Source organism: Neltuma alba, unplaced genomic scaffold (assembly GCF_004799145.2).
Source record: "Neltuma alba isolate B1F8T4 unplaced genomic scaffold, ASM479914v2 tig00002102_pilon, whole genome shotgun sequence".
NCBI classification, from domain to species: domain Eukaryota; kingdom Viridiplantae; phylum Streptophyta; class Magnoliopsida; order Fabales; family Fabaceae; genus Neltuma; species Neltuma alba.
In genome coordinates, this window is record NW_021632739.1 from 21,289 (window position 1) to 43,924 (window position 22,636).

The following is a 22,636-nucleotide window of genomic DNA, read 5'->3' on the forward strand; positions in this document are numbered from 1 at the left end:
TGGAGAGGCGAGGAATTTGGATCCCGAAAGTGAGATTGACTAACTTTTGACCAGCCACGGGGAGTCCCTAGGAAACGTGGATCCATTTTTCATATTCATCTGATCCAGGCAGGAAGATATTGAACTACTTGTGAATTTGATTAGGAATTGCGGAATCCGTCGGAGTAATTTTGAATGGCGATTTACAAAATATAATATAAGCATATGAGAAATTTTTCTGTGTGAATTAATGCTTTTAAAAATCTCAATCACACTTCCAAACAACTGAACAAGTACCGAATAAGCCTACTTTCTTTGAGGGCTTATTTTTACTTTTTACGATAATTAATCTTTTAATTCTATTAGTATGATAAATTGACAGCTTCAAAACAACTTTTTTATTTAAAATAAATTTAAATAAGTTTAGATAAGTTTGGTACTGAACACTCACCAAGATTAGAGCATGTCTCTAAACTTAGATAATACTTACAGAGATACTTACAATCTTACAAATAGTCTATCAATAAAATCCTCACATCAGCCGTGGGATTCAACCTCATGACTTTGTAAGTTATTAGTCAACCCCTTACTAACTGAACTAATTTTTGTTTACAATTTCAAAACAACTTTTATGAATAGGATAAGGGAATAAACTAGGTGCATTAACAAGTACCCAAAAAAATTTTAAAAAAAAAACTTCAAAGCTAATGAATAATAATTGTTTTTTGGTAGAAATATAATAATTTTTTTTAATCAAAGAGATAGATGCTAACTGCTTGAAATTACAATCCCGACCGAACCCGCAACATGCCACTTACATGGGCGCGTCATTGTTACTCAGCTATAAGGCTTTTGGCAGAATAACGGGGTTTGACACTTATTGCTGGAAATTGGAATGACACCGCATAGGTAATGAATAAAATCGACTTCCTTACGGGAAAGTTTCAGTTACTCCCTGATTTCTTTATTTAGTTAGGACACGCCACATAGGGCTGGTTCGGATTGAGGGTAAAAAAAATAATTTATTTTTAATTTGACTTTTAAAAAGATAAGATTGGATAAAAAGTTAAATTGAGTAAGGTGAATTGTGTTTGGATTGGAGTTTAAAAAAATTAACTTGTAAAAGTTAAATTAGATAAAAAGTTGTTTAGATTATGATTGAATAAAAATAAATTTGCTTATAAAATTATCAAAATTAGTATAAGTTTTAATAAATAATAAAATATGATTAAAAAAAATGAGAAAATTCATCAGCACAGGAAAAGGTACACAGTATAATACCCATATCATCTGAAACTTGAAAAGCAATGTCATGGTAACATTAAAGATTGTGCCTAGAAAATAAGAAAGAAAACACGATCTTTGACCAAGATGTTGACGAATTTAAGTACCAGCAGCACCCTTCAGAGCCTTCTTTGATTCTTCACTAACATCAGCGCCCGGCGACTTTGGAGTAAAACTATCAAAACCCGGCCTTTTCTTTGTTACGTGGATCGATCTCGCCATTAGAAGATTTCATCTCATTCCTCTCAACTTCTCTGTACTTGCCAAAGTCTAATCCTCCAATAGAGCTGAAGCCGAATGTTTCCCTTCGGAGATCTTCCATGGCATTCCTCAGTAATCCATTCTCAGCCTGCAAAACTTCCAATTGCCGTTTCACTTTGAGACAGGCCTCTGCCACGTCAGCATTTCCCGAGGATGCCGAATCCGGGCCCGCTCTTTTACTCCCTCTCCCCTTTGAATCTCCACCTTCCACGTGCTTGACTCCACTCTTATCCATCACCAGGAACGGAATCTTCTGAAATGCTATCCTAGCCGTCACGTTATCACGACACTTCAGCTCCGCTGGTACACGAACACCCCATGGGAAGTTCACCAACAGATCAAACAAGGGAACAGCTTTGAAGTAGCGATGAAGGAGCAGGCTCGAGGTCACTCAACACCACACCCAACACTATACGGACCTCATGCTGGAGACGCGACGGAGCTCACAGTGAGGAGGCAACGGAGCTCGTCCGGCGGTAAAGAGGGGTCGTGCGTTTTACAATGTCTTTAAAGCATTTTATTTAATTGAACTGATTATTCTAGGTTGATAAAATGTCTTTAAACTAATATATTTTGGTTGACAAAATGTCTTGAAGGGAGTGTTTGGGTAACTCTAAAAGTATTTTTTATAAGCGTTTTTTTGTAAATCAAAACAAATTCCTCCACATATTTATTTCATATACTGTAAAAACACTTCTGAAATCATGATTTTGTTCTTATCCAAACATCTCCTTAACTTATTAGTCATTTTGTTTTGAAAATGCCAATAGTGAAAATGTCTACATTCACCACTCAGCAAGTCAAATATCCTACGTTGGCCCAAAAACAAAAAGAGTCAAATATTCCACAAATTTGACTAACTCGTCTGCATTTAGGATTGGTCCCTCAAGCACATCCGCTTGTTTTCTGCAGTTCATACTCAATCTTGTGAATTGCAAGTAACGTATTTCTTTCTTTTTTTTTTTTTTTGGGCCAAGTATTATTCTTGTTGTTATTGTTGTTGTTATTATTATTATTATTTGCCAGCTTGGGTCAAGTATTAACAATGTCGTACTAATTGCATACATTAAACTTGAGATCCTAGTGAACGAAAGAGCAAAATACCTTTCCTAGCCAACGGGCGAGCTCTCTCTCCCCCTCTCCAGAACTTTCGTGAGTGGTGGGAGTTTTCTCTTCCTCGCCTCGGCGCGAGCGGCTGTGGCGACGCCTCCCTCTCCGGCGTTTATGCCGGAGGAGGGGGCGGCCGCCTTTCGTTTTCATTTTCAGTTTCGGTGGTGTTGGGTTTTTAATGGTGGTGTACTGTGTTTTTCCTTTGTTTAAGGGCTTTCAGGGACTTTCTCACGGCGATTTTTGTTTTATTGGTAGTTTGACTTCAAATGCTTCCGATCCTGAGCTGATGCCTTCGGGTTGTGTTTTTGGGGAAAGAGTTGTGTTGATGGCTGTCTCTGTTGCTTTCCGATCTATCTCTCAGAGGACAGTTTGTGGCTCAGTTTTTTGGTAGCAAATCCAAGGCATCAAAAAAGAGACCAGTTATCCTATAGTGGTGCTACTCGTCGTGAGGTCGGCGGTGAGATCTCCTATTCCTTGTTCTGTGTTTTCGTCTAGTTGGCTTGCATCTGTGGGTGTTTCTCCTCCCATGAGTTCTCTCATGGTGTTTCAGCAACCACTTTGGGTTGTTATTTTGCCTAGCAGAGGGTTGGGTCCTTTGGGATGGTTCATTCGAACCCCCACCCCTTTTAATGGTGTTGATGCCGGTGACGGCGCCTCTTTCCCTGCAGATTCCAACGAGAAGACGGTGGGCTTATTTTCGGTGACCTCAGTGGCGGCTGTCCCTCTTGTTTTTAGGTTTAGTTTTTTTAAGGTTTAGGGTTTTCGGCTCTGGGCTGTTATTAGCTCTTCTTTTGGACCTCTTTTGGGCTTTGTACTTATTTACCTTTAATGAATATTCCTCTTTTAAGGTCAAAAAAAAAAAAAAACTTGAGATCCTAGTCAGTCCAAAAACACTCGAGACCCTAGAAGTCAACAAGCAACTTTTTTTGACCCTCTTGCGCTCGTCTCATCGTCTTGACCCTGCCCCCATGCCAAAGCCTTTCATGTCGATAACTCAATAAAATAATACTGTACTGAGTACTGACCAAAGGCAACTTCACCGAATAATTTAATCCACTGAGAATGGATCCCACAGCTAGAGGTGAGCAAAACCGAACCGTAACCGAAAACCGAACCGAACCGAATTCAATTTCGGTTTTTCGGTTCGGTTATTTCGGTTTTCGGTTATATATTCGGTTTTTATTTTTTAAACAATTCGGTTTCGGTGTTCGGTTCGGTTAGTAGAAAAAAATAACCGAATAACCGAAATAAATATACCATATAGTTATATTTAATAAATATTATCATAATAAATATATATGTGGGTATATATGAACTTTTTAAATATATTTATATTCAATAAATATGGTTATAATAAATATTATTATAATAAATCATATTGAATCATGAAATATTTATTAATTAATAGTTGTAATTGTATTTTATTATTATTTTAATTTAAAATCATTTTTCATATTTATATATTTCGGTTAACCGAACCGAAATTTTCGGTTAATTCGGTTTCGGTTTGTTCGGTTATTCGGTTTCGGTTCGGTTTTTAAATTTTACTATATTCGGTTATTCGGTTAGTTCGGTTATTACCGATAACCGAACCGAAAAACCGAATACTCACCCCTACCCACAGCGAGATCCAACTCTGTCACACTCCTAATCTTCATCTTCTTCCTGCTCCTCAATGACTCTGCTGCTTCTTCAAATCCAACCACTTCTTCCCAAAACAAGCCTTGCCCACAAAATCTGGCTACCTCCCTGTTAACCCCACCTCCAAATCCGCCATTTTCTACGCTTTCTATGAAGCCCAGAACTCCACCGCGCCTCTCTCCCAAGCCCCACTTCTCATCTGGCTCCAAGGCGGCCCTGGCTGCTCCTCCTTGATCGGCAACTTCTTCGAGCTTGGACCATGGCGCGTCACCAAATCCTTGAATCTAATTTCCAATCCTGGTTCTTGGAACAGAATTTTTGGCCTTCTATTCCTCGATAACCCAATCGGAACTGGATTCAGTATCGCCTCAAACCCTGAGGAAATTCCCCGAGACCAAAATTCTGTGGCCAAACACCTCTTCACTGCTATAGCCAAGTTCATTCAGCTTAACCCCGCTTTCAAGGATCGCCCAATCTATATAACCGGCGAGAGCTATGCTGGGAAGTATGTTCCTGCAATTGGATATTACATATTACAAAGGAATTCACGTTTGAATGCTTCCCAGAGGGTGAATTTAGCAGGTGTGGCGATTGGAGACGGGTTAACTCACCCAGTGGCACAAGTTACTACTCATGCTGTGAATGCTTATTTCTTAGGGTTGATCAACGAGAGGCAGAAGAATGACTTGGAGAAGGCTCAATTTGAAGCCGTCAGATTGACCAAACAGGGGAATTGGAGCGCAGCAAGAGATGCGAGAAACAATGTTTTCAGATTGTTGCATAACATGACAGGGTTGGCTACTTCATTCGACTTCACAAGAAAAGCTCCTTATGAAAGTAACTTGGTCACTGATTTCTTGAAATCCAGCGACGTGAAGAAGGCACTAGGGGTGAGAGAGTCTCTTGTTTTTGAAGGATGTAGTGATACCGTAAAAGCTGCATTACAGAAGGATGTGATGAAAAGTGTGAAGTACATGGTGGAATACTTGGTGACAAAAACCAGAGTGCTTCTATATCAAGGCCAGCATGATCTGAGAGATGGTCCGGTTCAAGTAGAAGCATGGGTTAAGACACTGAAATGGGAGGGAATTGAGAAGTATTTGAATGCAGATAGAAAGATATGGAAAGTGAATGGCCACCTTGCTGGGTATGTGCAAAAATGGCAGAGCCTCACTAATGTTTTGGTTTTGGGAGCTGGTCATTATTTGCCTGCTGATCAAGCCGTGAACTCTCAAGTCATGATTGAAAACTGGGTATTGCAGAAGGATTTGTTTGAGCATGATCAACAGGAGAATGTTTAGCTAAGATCTTGAGATTTAGTTTGAAATTATGAAGCACCTGAAAACGCACCAGAATTTATATCTTTAAGAACTCAACACTAGAAAATTGAAATAAATTACGCATCACCCCCTGTTATGTGGTATTCTACCAGTGCTGTTATCCGTGCTTTCCCAATGTTATCCTTTCATTGAAACTGGTGAAATTGAATTATAAGGTTAGGATACTTATATTGGAGTTGCACTCATAGGTCATGAGAAGGGATAAATTCAGCTTTGTTTGCCGCAGCCACACTCTCCTTCAATATCTATCGAGAAAGTTAGACATAGGAGTAAAGGTTATATTATGCATATAACATTTTCAACCCATACTTTTGCGGCCATGTGTATATGTATTGCTGGGTTAAATCGGTTTGGTCACTTCCCAGATCCAAGAAGGTCATAGAGTGCGAAGTACTTGAAAAATTGCTGATCTTGCTTTCAAGGAGGAAAAAGAAATTTAAAGACATTAGAATCTTTTCAAAAGATCAAAACTATTAGTCCACATAGTACACGTCCAGTAATCTTCATCGCAACAAATTGGTAAACCTATCTTTACAGAAAAGTCCAAATTAAAGAAGAAAAAGCAAAAAGAGGTCGAAAAACTGAAGGAAATTAGAAGGACGAGAATAGGAGGACAGCGATGTTATCATCTGAGACGAAGGAGAGGAGGAAATTGTAATGTAATGGCGTTTGGAGGCGGGTTTGTGAAGAGAGGAAGTGAGAAGCATGAGAGTTGAGAAAGACTCAACCCTAATTGCAACCCACAAAGCACAAAACCGTACTATGAAGCCATCTTTGATTAATGTCAAGGGCTGAAATCGCAGGGCACCCCGTAGAGTACCTACAGGTATTTCAGAGCCACAATCCATTACTGCTCTCCCCTATATGCCTCAGCCCTCTCCATCTCCCCCAACTTCACATCGCCCAGAAAAACCCTAATCCTAAGCTTGCCCCAGGGGCTTACCAGCAAAAACACGTTGCAGCGATCAGCAGCTCGAACGGAACCGGCCCCCCTGTGTTGGAAGCTCTGCATTTTATAGAGGTTGAGGCCTTGAGGGTTGAAGATTGAGTTTGATATTGGGCCATGTTGATGATGGACTGGACCCATTTTGGGCTTTATATTTTGCTATTTTGTGGCCCAAATAATGCAATTCTTTTTGTTTTGGGACTAAGCCACAAATTTGAGGTTATAAGAAAAAGGAAGGTTATGATATGAGTCACTTTATGGTCCTTTTTTTTTTTGAAAAAAAATGAGTCAAATGAAGAGCACACGAACATGTCTGAACACAATCACACTCACACACCGAGCACAAGTTTGGTACCACCAAATACGAGCAGTTAGTCAACTGGTCCATGTGGCACAACATGGTGCATTGATCTAACACCCGAGATCAATCAGCGCTAATAGTTGAGAAAACATTGCTCATTTCTCGTCGTCGAATTTCCAGTCCTTTCAGTTAAAAAAAAACAGAAGAATTTCCAGTCTCTGGTCAAAACTTACGTCTTACAATCCAATTTTTTTATTAATTTCGACTTATAAATGTGTTAAAAGAGAATTAAAACCATAACTCACTTGCTCCTCAAAATATTATCTGGGATCATCTTATTATATAATGGTCGCCCGAAAAACAATATTTTAGCATTCTGGCTTAAGAAAAAATTACTTTTAACCGCCGAAAAAATAGAAGTAATCCTTAGAGAACTAAAATAAGGACTTAATAAAAATAATGTAACGTTTCCTTGTGGATTAGCTAGTCTGATTTTTGGTGCTTGGGGTTTCCCTTTTGATATCAGAAACATAAAATAATAATGTAACGCATATGACAAGAAAGCCTCCTTGGGGAACTCACGCTCATGCACATTAAAAACTCGCTAAACCAAAAGACCACCAGCTGAGTTGTATCACTCAACAATCAATCCAAATTCTCTACATCCATATAAGTGGATCTAGTGCATTTGAAACAAAATTTAAGGACAAAAAGTATAACATAAAATGAGAATCCCCCACACATCTATATTGAGTTATTCTTTTCTGAATCTACAAACGTAGAAGTTGCAATTAAATTAATTATCCTAAAAACAAACATAGAAAAGTAAAAAAAAAAAAAAATTGTAAGCCAGACTCCATATGGGTTTTCTTGGCATTTTCTGATGCTTTGTTCTGACACTCCAATTCTTGATTGTTTGTCTACCTTATTATTCCATTTCCAATGGATGAAACCTTGCAAACGCCTGCCGATGTGGTGAGTGGAACATCTTTATAGCATGCAATTAACTCCTCATTGGTGTGCAGATCCACCTGCAATGTTTCCCATACCTTCTTCTTCGGGTTCAAGAGTTCATCAGGAACACCCTCGTGTCCGGGGAACGTCACTCTCTCTCCTACATTAGCAGAGCTAGGTGGCTCAACCAGTTCAACCTGAGTGCACAACCACATGAGGAACGTTTTTGGAGCCCGGGAAAAAAAAAACAAATGGAAAAAGGCATTTACAGATATTACAGAACAATGAAGGAAAAGGAATGCTTAGGCAAGAAATCAAGTGAATTAGTATACTAAAGCTCGGAAAACCATCAGATTTTGAAATTATCTGCTTTTCAGTGTTTCTGGTCAAACTGAAATGGCAGTAGATGATGGTGACCTGACTCGTGATCATGGATGACGTAACATTTGTTAAACTACACAAGTAATTTAAAGCACTAGAGACAGATCCAGTACTTGATGCTATATGTTAAGGCGTCATGTTCTTTCTTACCTTGGTATCATTGGAAGCAGCAAGAACCATTGCTTGTGATTTAATGCCCCGCATGGTTGCTGGCTTTAAGTTGCAGAGGACACACACCTTCCGATTCTGCAATGTCATTTATTCTGAATGAACTGGTAGACCAAAGAGTGCCTTCCAAAGTAGTTAAATTTGCTATGAATTCAATATGTTTCTATCATTTACAAATACCTGCATTTCATCAAGTGGTATATACTTGACAAGCCCACTGACAACAGTTCTGGTTTGCTCTTCACCCACATCAATCTCTTCAACATATAGGGAGTCTGCATCAGGATGTTTTCTAGCATTTTTTATGAGGCCAACACGAATGTCAAGCCTTGTTATGGTAATTTCTGGTTCAGCAGAAGCCTTGTTTTTGCCTTCCTTTGAAGATTTAGTTGATTGGCTTTTCTTTCCACTTCCCTCTGTTACAAACAGTAACCCAACTCCATAAGCAATCTTCCACAATTTTGTTTGGCTTTTAAGAATGACATGCTAAACGATAGAAGATATTTGCAAACATTTTTAAGCTTAAACAAGGATTCAAGAGAAGCAACACTCGATAATCAAGGGCAGGCCTGTGATACCTCTAGCTTGCACCAATACAATGTTAGACAATTCCTACATGTTTAAATTCTTCAACAATTCATAAAAGTTTTCAAGTTATCTAGAGATGTAAAGTTTCTAATGCCTCGAAATGCATCTGCATTGGACTGTTTCACATATTTTACCTATGTTACACAATAAAACATAAACGGCCACACATACTCATCATTTCTTTTTCCCTTCAGTAAAATTTACAGTTTCATATTCCTGCTTCGTTCTCATTCCTTTCCATTTTCAATTTTTCAGAGGATGATATCCCTCCTCTATTTAACATTTATTGCCTCTCTCCTATGGCCATTAAGAATAGCTCTTCCACCATGAAAAATGAAATATGACCTGAAACTTTAGTTTTCTTTAGTTGATCAGCAAGCTTTCCAGCCTCAGCCTCTGCACGCTCAATCCTATCAGCCTGACTTCCAGCAAACTTCGTCCTGAAGAATTCCACTTCTTCATCTTTCTGGTAAACAAGTTTCAATACATCAGTAAATTTTGTCCAAAAAGACTATTCTCCCATCACATATTTGAGTGAGCGTGACATACCAGCTCCTTGAATAAAGGCTGAGGTGTCCCGATTTTATGACCATGGCTTATGATCTCCCAAGGTCTTTTCACCCTATCAACGTCCCCTTTTTCATCACAAAGGGAATCATGGACCACAGGAGGCAAATTTAGCTGCTTAAATACCTTCAATTCCCATCAAAGAGTAACAATGAGAACGTCTTCAAATAAGCAATTGGCTTTATATTAAAAACTCAAAGTGCAATAAGACATACAGTGGAGTTAATTTACCTCAAGAGTGAAAGATGGCATAAAAGGTTCCAATAAACATGCAAGAAGATATACAACCCCAACTGCAGTCTTCATAACTAGGGAGCAAAGAGATTGGTTTTCCTTGTAAAGACGCCAGAATTCAGTTTCCTGCAAAATTTATTTGAAAACAAGTCACAGGATGGTCTGGTATCAATCAAACGACCAAGAATAAGCAGGCACAACCACAGAAGCAGAAGGATGAAGAAATATAACATTTCAAAATGGTTAGATGTCCAACAAAAACCAATAATAAAAAAAGCACGAAGGGAGGGAGGGGGATAACATTCCAGATTTACCTGCAAGTACCCATTACCCTCACCGGATATGCTCATCGCAAGTTTCAACCCTTGCTTTAGTTTAACCTTCGTAGATTTTGAAAAGAGATGTCATCAAAATACAATAAAAATTGGATTAAAAAGGAATCTGACACATGGAGATGGTAGTTATACATTATAATGACCAACCAAAAAGAGCATAACCAACCTTCTCCATTGCTTCTATATATTGCTCCACATAAGCAGCAACTTTATCGGCCAATTTTTTTGTTGGTTCATGGGAGTCAGCCCTTAAATCAGCAGGAATGCTGGGGATAACGGAACCATATCCTTGACCTAGACAAGACAAAGAACTCAATATTACCAGAAAGGCCAAAAGGACAAAGCAAAACATTCATTGCTCCAACCAAAAACACAATGACTGGAGAGACAGGAAAGTATCAATAATAATGCAATTGAATGGACTAATAATTTCATTACTAGAATACAAAGTTCCAAAAAGTTATTATTAGCACAGTTTAAAACAATATAAAAAATTACAAAACCTTTACTTATTTAACAATGGAAAAATGGGAAGAACTATATTTCAGAAATGATAAATGATGAAAGCAATAAAACAACCTCCTAGTTCCTCATTACTGTGATCAGGACATATGTTAGATAGTTGTTCCAAAATATATAGTCTTCATGCATTTTACTTCGAACAATCAAAGGGGCTAATCAGTTGACATATCAAAGACCAATGATCCAATAATTCAACCAACCTGGAGGCTTAGCAACGAAACTCAAAACTCGGTTGATGAAGTTGCCCAGATTGCTCAGCAACTCACTGTTTAGTTTTGCTTGCAAATCAGACCACGTAAATAACGTATCTGATACCTGATTTGCATAATCACATTCAATGTGATTAGAATAGTACAGACAAGAATATTGAGAGAAGGAATAACAGAATTTTTGTTTCTCAAGATGGACACTTCAAATATAGTATGCTTCAAGTATAGAATTACCTCAGGCCTATTGGTTAGCAAGTAATACCTCCAAACTTCAGCTGGAATGTTAGTATCTTTAGCATCATTACCAAACACACCTATGCCTTTGCTTTTAGAAAACTTCCCTGGAAAATGTCAAAATGAGAATTCGGTTTGTCAAAACGGATCAAATCACAAGACTCAGAATGATAAACACTTTTAAAGACGTTCAGCCACTCATCGTTATCCATCATCTTGAACTACTAAATGAAAAAGCTATCATAAGGCAGACTGCTTACCTGCTTCGTAATTCAAGTATTCAGTAACACTAATAGTCTTCATTAGAGTCCAATTTTCACCAGTTCCAAGCAGAGTAGAGGGGAACATCACCTGAAGAACAAGATTTATTACACGTTACAACTATTTTCCCAAATTATGCTCAAATTTAGTACATCAATTATAAATCCACCTGGGAAGAAAAGGCAGCTCAAACATAGATCTTTAGTGTCTAACACAGGCTGGGCGCCCGTATTAGATGCAACGTTTCACTTTAAATTACATATAGACACTTCATATTATGTCATGTTTCCATATCCATGTGAATCTTAATTGTCCCCAAAACTCCGTCAAGAAAATAGCTGCTATGCCTAGATGCTAAAAAGTCGTACAGATGCACTTCCAGAATACATCGTAGATATAACCCCTAGCAAACAAAAAGAGCACTTGATAGCAGGGGAAAAAACCTTCAATTAAATATTTAAAAAAATAATAATAAACTACTTAGATTCTGACCCACCCCAAAAAATAAAAAAGTTAAAAATAAAAAAAAACCACTTACAGTGTGAAATGGCACATTGTCTTTACCCATAAACTGATACAGCTCCACATTCTCTGGGTTCTTCCACCATTTCTCCCAATCAGACGTGTAACATGAAGTGATTGAGACATATCCAATTGGTGCATCAAACCATACATAGAAAACCTGAAAAAATGTATTATCAAAAATGAGTCAAAGATCAAGTATAATCAAAGCAAGCTTTAAAACCCGGTAAATGACCCAAAAGATGAACAAAAAAGACCTTGTCACTGTATTTCTCATGGGGAACTGGAACTCCCCACTTCAGGTCTCTGGTTATACATCGTGGCTTCAATCCTTCTCTAAGCCATGAATGTGTTGTCTGGACAGCATTCTGGCTCCACAACCCCACCACTGACATCTCATTTATGTATTTTTCCAATTTATCCTTCAACAGAGGAAGTTCAAGAAACAAGTGGTTTGTATCACGAATGTGCGGAGCAGTTTGACAAACCTGGCAACAACATCCAAGCAAAACTATGTAAAAATCTAACCCAAATGTTGTTTTGATTTTGTTGAGAATGACAGAGGGACAAAGAGGAGGGTGAATTGGATGTACCAAGACTCTGGGAGAAATGCCAAATAACCAAAATATGAATGCAGTTCTGTAAATAATCTTGTATTTTTGCAATGAAAAATTAAACTAAATCCTAGCAAGACTATCAATAAAGATGCAGCACAGATCAATGAATTGGCAGCAATATGTAAATAAGAGTGAAAATAAATAGCAGAGAGTAAGACAGATCAAACACAAGAAGCCCATCTAGATTCGACTCCATTCTAAGCCTACATCCAATCTCCAAGCTCACTCTTGAGATTTTTCCGCTATCACTGCAAGGCACCCCTTTCCTTGAGCTTTTACTCTATCTACTAAGAGAACCCCGATCCCTGAGATTTCACTCTCTCCCTAGAGAAGGAATAAGGACACACAAGCAAAAACTCTCTCAAAGACCAGATTTTACAGTATAACAATAATAGGAGGTGACAGAGATTTGGGCCTGCACAAATGAATATACAAGATCATTTATTGTTTTCCCTTCTCTTTCAGAATTCCAGGATGCCTATTAAGAATCCCAAACAAATTGGAGCCGATGGAGAAAATGACAAGCTTAACAGAGCCATTTATAAATAGCTATCAAAAGACATTGTACCACCCAATCAACTAGACACCACACTCAGTCGACTGGTCGATTCAAAAGGAGGGGCATGACTCTCTGGTCACGGGGATTAGTTGATTAGTTGCTTTCAGAATGCAACCAAGCACTTTAAAAAATCAGCCCAATCAATTGGTTCTTGTAGAACGGTCAACTGGTCGCATCCAGATAGTGGCACAAAGGTAAGATAGTCAGGAGTCTGTTAGAAAGGCAATAGAAAGATTATATAATGTCAAATGAAATCAAAGCCTAATGGAGAACAAGTGCTCCACAAAAGGGGGGGGGTGTTCTACCTTGCACCTGGGGCTTTTCAACTCAGTTGGATTCAAAAGCTTCCCACACTTCTCACACTGATCACCTCGTGCAGAATCATACTCACATCCTGGAGTTGGGCAAGTACCTTCCACAAGCCGGTCAGCTAAGAATCTTTGGCATGTGTCACAATAAAGCTGCAAAAAGAAAGACATATAAAGTAAAGCAACTAGTCTCATCTCATTATTCAAATCTTTACATCAGGAAATAACACTTGAATCTTGAACCAGACAAGAAGAGAAAAGAACTTACAAATGACAAGAAATCAAATGATAAGATGCACATGATACGCTACCATAAAAGAAAATTCAATACCTGCTGCATTGTGTTCTCTGAGAGCCAGTTATTATCCCACAGCCTCTTAAAGATTGCTTGGCAAACTTCAGTTTGCTGGGGCGCTGATGTCCTTCCAAATTCATCAAAACTTATATTGAACCAATCGTAGACCTCCTTATGAATAGCATGATATCTAAAAATAGGAAAAGAGATGAAAAAACATTGAAATTTTGCTCAAGCTATTACTGAATTCTCTGCAACTATAAAATGCTCCATGACCATAAGATGCCTTCAAAGAAAGACCAAACAGATGGAACGAAAAAGCTTAGTTCTTTACCAGATTCCAAACAGAATCATCTGAAATTAACAAAGCTATTAGCAAAATATAATCTAGATAGACTCAAGTATATATTTGCAATGCTCCTTTGAGTCATTGACTAGATTAATTGAGGGCCAGTAAACCTTCACAGCTAATACTAAACACTTGACTCGGCTAATTTGTAAACCCCACCAATAACAACTCCAGGGGACCAGCTCACAGAAACCAAACGTAATAGGAATAATAGGAACTTAGGTTGAATTCTGGAAATAAATATAAAATAACTTCAAAGCAAATAATTACTTGTCACAAATCTCTTTAGGGGAGCATTTCTCTTCCATGGCTTTAGTCTCTGTTGCTGTTCCATACTCATCAGTCCCACAGATGTAAATGGCATTGTAACCCCGAATTCGACAATATCGAGCAAAGACATCCGCACTCAACACGGCTGGTCAAAATCAAATTAATATTTATGCTCATTTCCAGCATGAACACAAGTGAAAGACCAAATAAATTTTTTATCACAAAATAAATAGAGGCAGATTATCAGGAAAAGTAATTAAAACCTAACGATATCTTCAATTATATGGAAAATATACATGCTATATCTTCCATTTTCAATAGCAGTAGGAAAATGGAGCAATCTATTTGCGACAGCAATTGTCAGGTTCTTATTATTTTCAGTAACATCAGGCAAAAATAGCCCCTTAACAGAAAGCTTCGACATACAAGAAATGCCATGCATCTAATCAAGAGAGATTCTTAAGAAACACAGATGCCATCACGCCCCAAAACATGAAATTGGTGCAAACTCAATGGAACACAAAATAGCAGGTAAAATTCATCATAAAAATACGTTTTTTTATGCGATGAGGCATAAGATAGACTACTGACATCCAATGATATTGCCCAGATGAGGAACATTGTTGACGTAAGGCAAGGCACTGGTAATGAGGATGTTGCGCTTGCCCGGAATAGGAAGCTTCCGCGTTTCCGGATTGTCCATGAGGCTTCCCGTTCAAAGCTTTACTCGCAGATAAGACGGGTCAGGTCAGATTATCCCACAGCGTCGTCCGCTGAAATACTCAGAGAGGGTTATAGTAAGCTTATATGTATTGCCACACGATGATTAGATAAAAGGATTGGTGGGTTAAATGGTTCTGATCAAACTGAGATTTAAGCTTCAGTAGACAGAAGCAAAACTCAAAAGGAACTGACTTTAATCGAAGTTTGAAGGATACCTCACAAGATTTATAGCAGTCGCTGGGGCAGCTGAAGAACTCTGCCCTAATGGAACACCCCGAAGCCCACAATCGAACCGCGCGTGCCGGCGGTAAGTTCCCTCAAGTGCTTGCTATCCACGCCATAGATAGATTCGACAGAAATAAGTATAAAATAGAAACATAAATTGTTGACTTTATTTAAAAAAAAAGAAAAAGAAACACTTCTTTAGAACAAATATTATATACGTGGCTATATATTTATATTACTACTTCCGCTTATTAATATAACACCTTGACTTTTATTTTAATTTTAAATATAAAACCTCAATCACTTTGTCTTTCATATTTATATTTTTTTTTCAAAGTAACCCTTCTAACAATGATAGTTCTAATCAATACACTTGATTAGCAAGGATATTTTAGGAAAAACAATATCTATTTAGGATAAATAACTAACTCAGCTTACTTTCTTAATCTCCTCAAATTAGTTAACTGGTTCTTATAATGAGATCGAAGGTTGTATTAAATAAGCTGCCTCAAATTCTACTTTAAAAAACCCTTTTAATACTAATGCCCACTTTCAATTTAGCGAGAAGGAGGCAAAGAGCGAACGTAGAAAGTAGAAATCGACTCTTGCCTCAATCTATCTCTTTGAGCACCGCAACAACCTTCAGAGCACAATGAACTTGGTCAGCCAAAGAAGAAACCTTAACTAAGGTTTGCCTCTGCCATTTCTTTATTTTCCCTTTTCGATAAATTCTCTCTCGGCATATTCAAGGTGAACAAGTTTTACTAAACAAAATTAAAACTATTCTAGATATTTCAGAGATAATATTTAACAAAATAAAAGAATTGCCTGCAAGAAATACATGTCACCTCTTAATGGCCATATCAGTTGTGTTATTTTGGTCAAATTAGAGCTGATTCATCAATTAACGATCAAATAAAACAGATCTGTTAGCATTGGATGTGGGTGCACCATTTTAAATATTTCAGGGACAAAATTATATCAAAAATAATTTTAGAACACTAAATGTACTTGAGAAAATACTTAGAGGTGTTAGGTGCATCTTAAATCTAAAATATTATATACACGGGTATATATTTATTATTAAATAAGCTGCCTCAAATTGTGCAGCTTGTAAGTAGCAAAATTCACTTTATTTTTTTCTAAAATCATACAGAGTTTTATCACCTTCAAAATAATACTCCTCCGGTCCTAATTATAAGACCCAATTGACTTATTTGAGAAGATTAAGGAAGTAAGTTAAGTTAGTTATTTATAATAAATAAGTGTTGTCATTCTTAAAATATCCTTACTAATTAAGTATGTTGGCTAAAACTATTATTATTAGAAGGATTATCTTGGAAAAAATGCATAAATATAAGAAACAAAATGGATTGGGTCTTATAATTAGGACCAAATAAAAAGTCAAATTGGGTCTTATAATAAGGACCGGAGGAGTACATAGTTAAAAAGCAAAAAATAATCGATCAACACGTCAGTATCATCAACATATTTAATAGAAGTATAATAAATTTCATTATTATACAAGATTGTTGATTTTTCCAAAAAAAAAAAAAGATTTATTTTTAATTTTTTTATCATTTAAAAAAGTTATTTTCATGCGAATTCCCAGTATTGAAGTTGCTTTGTGAAAAAAGGCATCTGTAATCGCACCAATAAATAGTAAATTAACATTAATCACCCATCTTAATTTTATATAATTCTAGTATGCTTATACGTTAATTGATTGTGGTAATTAGGATTTACGGCGTGATTTTACTCAATGGTAGTCAATTTTTTTATTTATTTGCCATCGGTTAGTCAATATTTCCCTCCATGTCTGGAAAATTGTAATATTTTATTAATTTTGTATGGATGTAAGCAGTATTTTTTGTTTTTTTTTTTTGTTTAGTTAATTCAACATGAATTTTGACCCGAAACAAGATGACCACAAAATTTTTTTTGTTCTTGGACCAAAATCCATTGAAACCACTATTACCAAAACAAAAAAAACCGTTAAAACCACGAAATATATTTATAGGCCCAAAATGGGACATTATTAGATTATTTCCTGTAGATAAAAGTTAGAGTTGGCAAAAAAAAGAATAAAAATTAATATATATGCAGATATATAAAATACGTATACGTTAATTTTTAAATCCAGTAACTACTTCTCTTGAATAACAGATTAAAATTAAATAAAGTAGTTACCCGTTGCCAAAAAATAATGGTAATAAATCCTTTGATTATTCCATATCTTGTTTATTATCCAATGTTTTGAGGTTCGTTGTGTGTTTCAAAATCCTTTTTTTTTTGGGGCCAGATATTTACATATATTTGAATTCCTTTGTGCTTCTAGAGCTCCCAGAACCAATTGGATAACCTCTTTTTTTTTTTTTGGCAACGGGTAACTACTTTATTTAATTTAAATCTATTATTCAAAAGAAGTAGTTACTGGATTTAAAAATTAACGTATACGTATTTTATATATCTGCATATATATTAATTTTTATTCTTTATTTTCCAACTCTAATTTTTATCTACTAATAGAGATCTCACAATATATTACCACTATATTGGAGATATACGAGATACATATTAAAACTAAGATAATGTTTTTCTATTGTAACAGGAAATAATCTAATAATACCCTTTTTTGGGCCTATAAATATAGTATTATATTATTAACGTAAAAATAATGATAATAAATCCTCTATGATCCTAATAAACAATTCATTTTCATAGCTACTGTGTTCCTATTTTAGATATTGAAACATATCTAGTTTAACAATGATATGAACTGTCTACAAGGATTCAATTCGACTATTGAGAAAGATATTCATATTCATTTCAACATCTCATACACAATTTATATTTAATTATGGCATTGTTGGATGGATTTTTTTTTTTTTTGGGTACAAAAGAAGGCTAAAGCCTAGTCAGAAAATTGGATGGACTATATTGGATCTGTGTTATCATCAAAAAATAAAAAATAAAGCATTGGACATTTCACTTTCCATTTAACACTCAGGTCACACAAAAAAAAATTTCCATTTAACACTTGGGTCTCGGCACTCATTTTTTGGGCCTGTTAACCTACTGACCCATCATTGGTGGATAAAGTTCATAAAATTTTAGCCCACTTAAATGTAACTGGGCCAATCCAAATGGATCCGCTTGACCCACTTTGACAGTTGAAAAGGGTCCAATATATATATATATATATATATATATATATATCTCAATTTGGACAAATTTTGTTTAATCACTTGACTAAACAAGTTGACCCATATCAGATCTAGCGGAAGGGGTTAGTCTCTCATAATATGATAAATCAATATTCGAATTCTTGTTGGGAGATATGTCCGTATTTAGTGCCCAACGGTACTTCAAATGGATTGCCTTCAATAAAAAGATAGCTATGCTATAGCAAAAAAGTTGACCCATATCAACTAAACTGATAAGTCTTACCTATTAATCCTGCAGGTATCTTTTTGATTTTTAGGGGGGAAAGAAAGAAAAAATAAAAATCAAGCCAAATATTTGAGTGAAAGTTCACATTATTCTCACAACTCAACTGACTTTGTTCTGTTATTTATAATTATGATGCCGGGAGGGAACTTAGTCTGGCCCATACATATTGGGCCTAATCAGGACATGATTGAGAGGCGAATTGGTTGCACGCGCAAATATATGTGCTCAATATGCACACACGCGCATTGTTAATGAATATTTTTTTAAAAATTATTTTAAAATTTCTTTTGACTAAATTACACAAAAGACTAATATCATTGTTGATCTTTACAGTTTGATCCAATATTAATTTTGATGTTCGTAATTTCAAATCAATTTTAGAAGAAATTATTCTGAGTTTCAATCAAAAGTCATTAAAAGTATAGGAATAATACCTGGACTTTAAAAATTATAAAAATACGGATCAAAATCAATATTTTAAAATTATAGGAATCAAAAATAAAATTGGACATAAATGTATTGATCCTATAAATAACGTAATAGAGCTAAGCAAAAGGAAAATCTAACCACCCCTTTTAAAATGAAAACCACGTACATATATATCCTATGAAAATACATTATTGGGGCTTTGAGTTGCGCAGCATCCCTTTAGAAGAGCAACTTTCGGCAAATGTTTAATTAATGAATTATAACGTGCATTGTACATAATAAATATATAAGTGAGGATTTTGAAAATTGGGCCAATGAATGTTGGTGTGTCGATCCAAAAAATACTGAGAGACAGCCATGTGATCTTCGTTTGCAACTCCCAAAACATTCGAATTACAATTCATCATCAAGGTTTATATATATACACACACTATCTCCGGCCTTAATTATAAGATCCCGTTTATATACTACAAACAGGATCTTAAAAGTAGGACAGGAGGTAGTATCTCGTAGGGCTATGTGAAATCTTTCTAGACCTAAATGCCTGCCATATTGTTTTCGAAAATCGGGGTCATCAAAAGAAATATCATTAATCAATATTATGTTCAACTGATTCCCCTGTATATATGTAGATATATTTTCAGAATTTGAACTATTTATTTTATTTTCCCTTCAAAATTAAAATTAAATCACGCATATAGTTTGATTGAAATAAAAAACTCCAATTCACTTACATGTCTATAACTTGGGAATTCATTATTGAATGCCAAATAGATCAAAAACTCACAATCAATCCCCACAACAATATAATTGTAAACACTAAATGATAACTTGATTGCAATTGCCACTGTTCATAAAGTTATATAGATGATATGCTACCTCCGGTCCTTAAGTTAATTAGTTATAATAAATAAGTGTTATCTTTTTGATAATATCCTTACTAGTTATGTATATTAGCTAGAACTACTTTTTGATGAAATATTTAATATGTGCGACCACTACAAAGATTATTTTAAAAATAAATAAATAAATATGAGAGACAAAGTGTAATGAGAGCTTATATTTAGAACCAAATTGAATATCCAGTATATTATAACTCAGAAGTCCCACCATGCCGGCTTGTATATATAACTTATTGACCCACGCCCTCTCCTTGGATCTATCACTGCGACTCCTCCAATGTGTTTAGCTAGGATCGTATAGATCATTGAATAATTCAATCTGCAAAAAAGCACTCGATCATATAGTACTGAATCCATAAAGTCAGAAGTTCATTTCTGATCTCAAAAAGAGATTAAAAGAAGCAAAGAAGAAGGCTTTTTTATTTTACCACTGTACTATTATATTGGGAAAAAGCAGGAGTTAATGGGTTGGCATGCGAGTGTTCCTTTCTATATAGTTCCTCAATAACTCAAGGGTCTTTATTTCTAGTTCCCGCATATACACTGCAAATCATTGAAAAGCAAAATCTTTTTTTTCTTTCTTTTGTGACTTTAAACAATACATCAATGATCTTATCAGAAGGAACAGCCAGCCTTCCACGCTTTGAATCATTATTCATGAGAAACAAGAAAGAAAAATCTCACAATATCTATTTTTCATTGCAAAAGCTTCTCTTCACATGCATATCTGTTTGGAAAGATAATTAATAACATCAATGACAGATATAGATCCGTATCCTAAATAATTTTCATCATCAGTACTTCTATTTGTCAGGAAAACCCTAATTTCTTACCTAACATACATAAGCAGACCTTCAGTGATAAGCCTTACATAGATCTGATTTATGCTTCAATTATTCAAGTGCTTATAATCTATCTTTTGATCTCATTCCTATCCAAAATTTATAACATATATACGTGATGGTTTTTTTTAATGAGTAAGTAATATTGAGGATAATATGAATTACGAAAGAATCTAGCTAGGAAGGACTGAGTAATCAAATGCCCATTATATATTCGTTTTAGCACCAACTTCCCAGAATGAATCTCATTCCTTGACAATACATTAATAAAAGTTCCTATATTTGGTTAGATATAGTCATCATCATCAAAGCCATACATATAATTGAACACCTACACACGGACGCCCACACATGTGCATGCGAGTCTGAGACACACACACACACACACACACACAAAACAAGGGAGCATCAATAACTACCGCGGTCAAATTCGAGTATTTTCCGATTGAATCTTTAAAGTAACTTTTCTAAAGATATTTTCTCTATTCAGACATACACGAACCGAAAATCACGTGCTTAAAAAGTCATAATTTATTCCATTATGATCAACGCTTATTGGTTTTATGCCCATGTTTGTTAGAATATATGCAATTGTGGATTAGTGTGGCAAGGTTTAGGTTTAGAGTGTGTAAATCAGACCTGCACTATTTGGGAATTTATGCGCTGGGCGGTTCATTTATGGAGGACGGTGGATTGATGGGAGGGCCAACACACATCAGACTCACAAATTTTGACTCACATGTTGTATTATATGGAAGTACTTTGGTTACTTGGAGAAAGAGAGAAAGAAAAGAGAAAAGGGGGGAAAGGAAGAGCTAAAAGGTAATAGCACTTTGAAGCACTACTGGTCTCATTGATCAACCACGTACAGGGGACCATTATATTATTTGTGTGTGTGTGTGAATGAGAAGACCTTTTCATAATTTGCTTTTTCTGGATCCCTCACTCACATGTCTCTCTGATCGGTCTGCCAACCCCTTCTTTGACCCTCTTAATAATAATCCTAACTCCTTCTTTCTAAATGATTCCTTATTCTTCAAACTTGCATAAACAGTAATATATGTCCACCCCATTTGTATTCACACACACAAGTACTTCTAAAAACATTCAAACTACCAAGAGGGTTTTGCCACTTTTTTCAATCTACTGTTCAAACGAGAATCTATACATGTATATATATCTGTGCAATACAATGTGTGGTACTAATTAATTTACCATTTAAGTAAATTTTGTCTGCGTCTTTGTTTTTATATGAACGGGTTGTGTTTTCTCCTGAGACCATGAGAGAGTATTGGCATCTCTGCAATTGATGACGACCTAACCACTTCATGTTAATTGCATATATATGACTTTGGGTTAATTAATGAAAGAGACAGACACTAAATAATGTATCAGTCATGTTATAATTTTAGCTTCCTGCATAATGTCTCTCTTTTAAGGAATTGTTTTTTTTTTTTGGGTATGTTTTTGATTTTGCTGCGTAATGTTTGTCTTTGACCGCGAATGAAGGCAAGTTTATCTAGCGAATTAATGCTGTTGATTTATCCTTTACATATAGGAGAGTTTTGATGCTTTTTAGTATTTCTCCATCTGTTTTTTTTTTGTTTTTTGCCATTTTTAGTCCTCCATCTCTATATGATAGAAAAATGGAATCTGCAGTAATTTAAAATTCGGGTAATTTTTAATATTCTTTTAACATATAAAATTTAACTTAAAAAAAGAAGATAACAAACATTTATTCTCGCCATTTTCTAATGCATTCCCATTCATTTTGATAGATATGCTATTGTTACCGACAATTAAAATATAAATTCGGGTGACAAAAAG

General features: G+C 35.8%; 1 protein-coding gene and 1 pseudogene across 1 annotated transcript; one reads left to right on the forward strand and one right to left on the reverse strand.

Moving 5' to 3' along the window:
• Positions 1-1,891: 1,891 nt before the first annotated feature.
• LOC114717053 (serine carboxypeptidase-like 50) lies at positions 1,892-5,702 on the forward strand (annotated as a pseudogene).
• Positions 5,703-7,732: 2,030 nt separating this feature from the next.
• LOC114717058 (probable methionine--tRNA ligase) lies at positions 7,733-15,280 on the reverse strand. Its single transcript, XM_028902142.1, has 18 exons — positions 15,174-15,280; positions 14,827-15,008; positions 14,236-14,380; positions 13,653-13,806; positions 13,319-13,474; positions 12,095-12,325; positions 11,854-11,997; positions 11,315-11,405; positions 11,055-11,161; positions 10,812-10,926; positions 10,256-10,383; positions 10,069-10,134; positions 9,752-9,880; positions 9,503-9,646; positions 9,299-9,419; positions 8,546-8,781; positions 8,348-8,443; positions 7,733-8,013 (listed from the first exon to the last, which is right to left on the reverse strand). The coding sequence occupies exons 2-18, from the start codon at positions 14,936-14,938 to the stop codon at positions 7,783-7,785; spliced, it is 2,406 nt and encodes an 801-aa protein (XP_028757975.1). The 5' UTR covers positions 14,939-15,008; positions 15,174-15,280; the 3' UTR covers positions 7,733-7,782.
• Between the last annotated feature and the right edge of the window lie 7,356 nt (positions 15,281-22,636).